The sequence below is a fragment of the Etheostoma spectabile genome, chromosome 12 (assembly GCF_008692095.1).
Source record: "Etheostoma spectabile isolate EspeVRDwgs_2016 chromosome 12, UIUC_Espe_1.0, whole genome shotgun sequence".
NCBI lineage: Eukaryota > Metazoa > Chordata > Actinopteri > Perciformes > Percidae > Etheostoma > Etheostoma spectabile.
Window position 1 is genome coordinate 30627246 of NC_045744.1, and position 1902 is coordinate 30629147.

A 1902-nucleotide genomic window follows, 5' to 3' on the forward strand; every position below is an offset into this window, starting at 1 on the left:
CCCCCCCCCCTCCCCTCAATATTTAGAAGAAGTAGATTTGTTGGTTGTTGAGATGTACACGATTCCTAATAAAACATCCTAAAACATGTGTGACATTTTGAATATGCAGAAAGTTTTGAGGAAAACAGGAGAAGAATTATATATTTTACATATATTTGCACCATAAAATGTTACTATATATTATAATGTAACCCCTCCCCCATTGGGGAACAAAAAATCTACGCCTTTGAGTCAAAGTGCTTTGGAGAGCATGTGACATCTGTCCCCCTGACGTCACCATAAGTTTCGTAGTTTCTGTTTGCGTTGTAACTAGTTAGGCTAATAATATTACGCTGATGTAAAATTGAATACATGTCAGCTTACTTAAATGATTAATTATGATGCCATATTATTGCATGCCTATCTATGCCTTATAGTCATAACACTGACATCCAATAATGATATTCTAACTGTTGTTTTAGACAGTAACGGACACGGTCCAGTCTGCTCCGGGACTCACCGTAGTGGCGAGCCGGGGGTGCTGCTCCAGCGGCGGTGTCGCTCTGCACGGCGGCGGAGCTGCTCGGGCTGTACCGGCGGGGCGCCATGGCGCGTGCTGGCGGTGGACAAAGAAAGAGAGGAATAAAGAAGCCACTCGCTGTTTGTGAAGGTAACGCTTGTTCATTCGGTGCTCCGCAGCTCCTCTGCTCCCTCCCTTCTCCCACATAGACCACCTGCAGGCTCCGACACGCTCGCGCTCTCTCTGTAGAGACGTCACGCCAACGTGTGTTTGAAACGCCGATGCTGCTGGTCAGCCTGCACCGAGGACTTCTAGCCTACTTAAACTAACACATTGTAATCCCTACTTTTGTGGTTCACACTGCTGTATCTGGATGGTCTCAGACTGCTGAGCATTCATCACAGGTCTCAGTAGGCCGATATTGCGGGCTCCGTTTAAGTAAGAAAATTAAGTCTAGAAACCCTGAATTATCCAGCCATTCATTCATTTAGCAAACAGTTTTTTTCAAGGAGTCTGACATCATTCGATTTTCTTTTCATAAACAGGTAGGCTATCAAAAAAAACAAAAACAAATGGTTGTTTATTGATTTTAGATTTAAAATACTAAATTAAAAAAAAGTTTTTTTTCCTTTTCATGGTCAAGAGGGGATATGAGATATTTAAAAAATATGCTTTGATATTCATTTTCTTTTTAATTTAACAAAAAATAAAAGTCACTTGAAAATGGAAAAGATAAAAGGCCTGTTTTTCATATTCAGAGACCGGCTGTTGTCATTTCCAAGGCAACAGCGCCAGTGTACCAGTGTTGCTTTCAGCACAGGCTAAAATTACTTTGGAACATAGACTGTTAATATTAATATTAATTGTCAGGGAAGGACAAGGGGAACACAATGATAAATACAACGATAAATACAGAGGGTAACGAGTTAACAAGAGGCAGGGGACATCATAGACTGTATATATATTAATATACTATATATGCATTAATATACAGTATATATATTAATATACGGTCTATATATTAATACACAGTGGGTGTGTGGGTGACACACGGGCTGGGAAACAGGTGAAAAACATAAGGCAATCACAAGAGCGGGAAAAACCAAAAGACAGGAAGTAAAACAAGACAAGACAGAAAACCAGACCGTCAAAATAAAACAGGAAACGGAGCCAAATACAAAACAGACTACCAAAATAAGACAAAACACCAAAACCATAACATTAATATTTACCGTCTGTGCTTTGGAACCCTACTCTGATGATGCGTGAGCAGACTTTTATTTCAAAATGTCACATTTATTATTTCCCATTCCCTGCCTCCCTCCGTCTCTTCGTCTCTCAGTTCTCTCATTCTTACGCAACATGACCCAACACAAACTGCAACAGAAACTCTTTCAACTGAT

At 40.3% G+C, this 1902-nt stretch overlaps 1 protein-coding gene across 1 annotated transcript in view; it reads right to left on the reverse strand.

The window, feature by feature from the left end:
• LOC116699131 (choline transporter-like protein 5-A) overlaps positions 1-772 on the reverse strand; it is a 36626-nt gene extending 35854 nt beyond the window's left edge. Inside the window, exon 1 of the mRNA XM_032531544.1 lies at positions 500-772. Within this exon, the coding sequence (XP_032387435.1) occupies positions 500-587 (88 nt within the window). The 5' untranslated portion in view covers positions 588-772. The remainder of the gene's footprint in view (positions 1-499) is intronic.
• Positions 773-1902: the final 1130 nt, after the last annotated feature.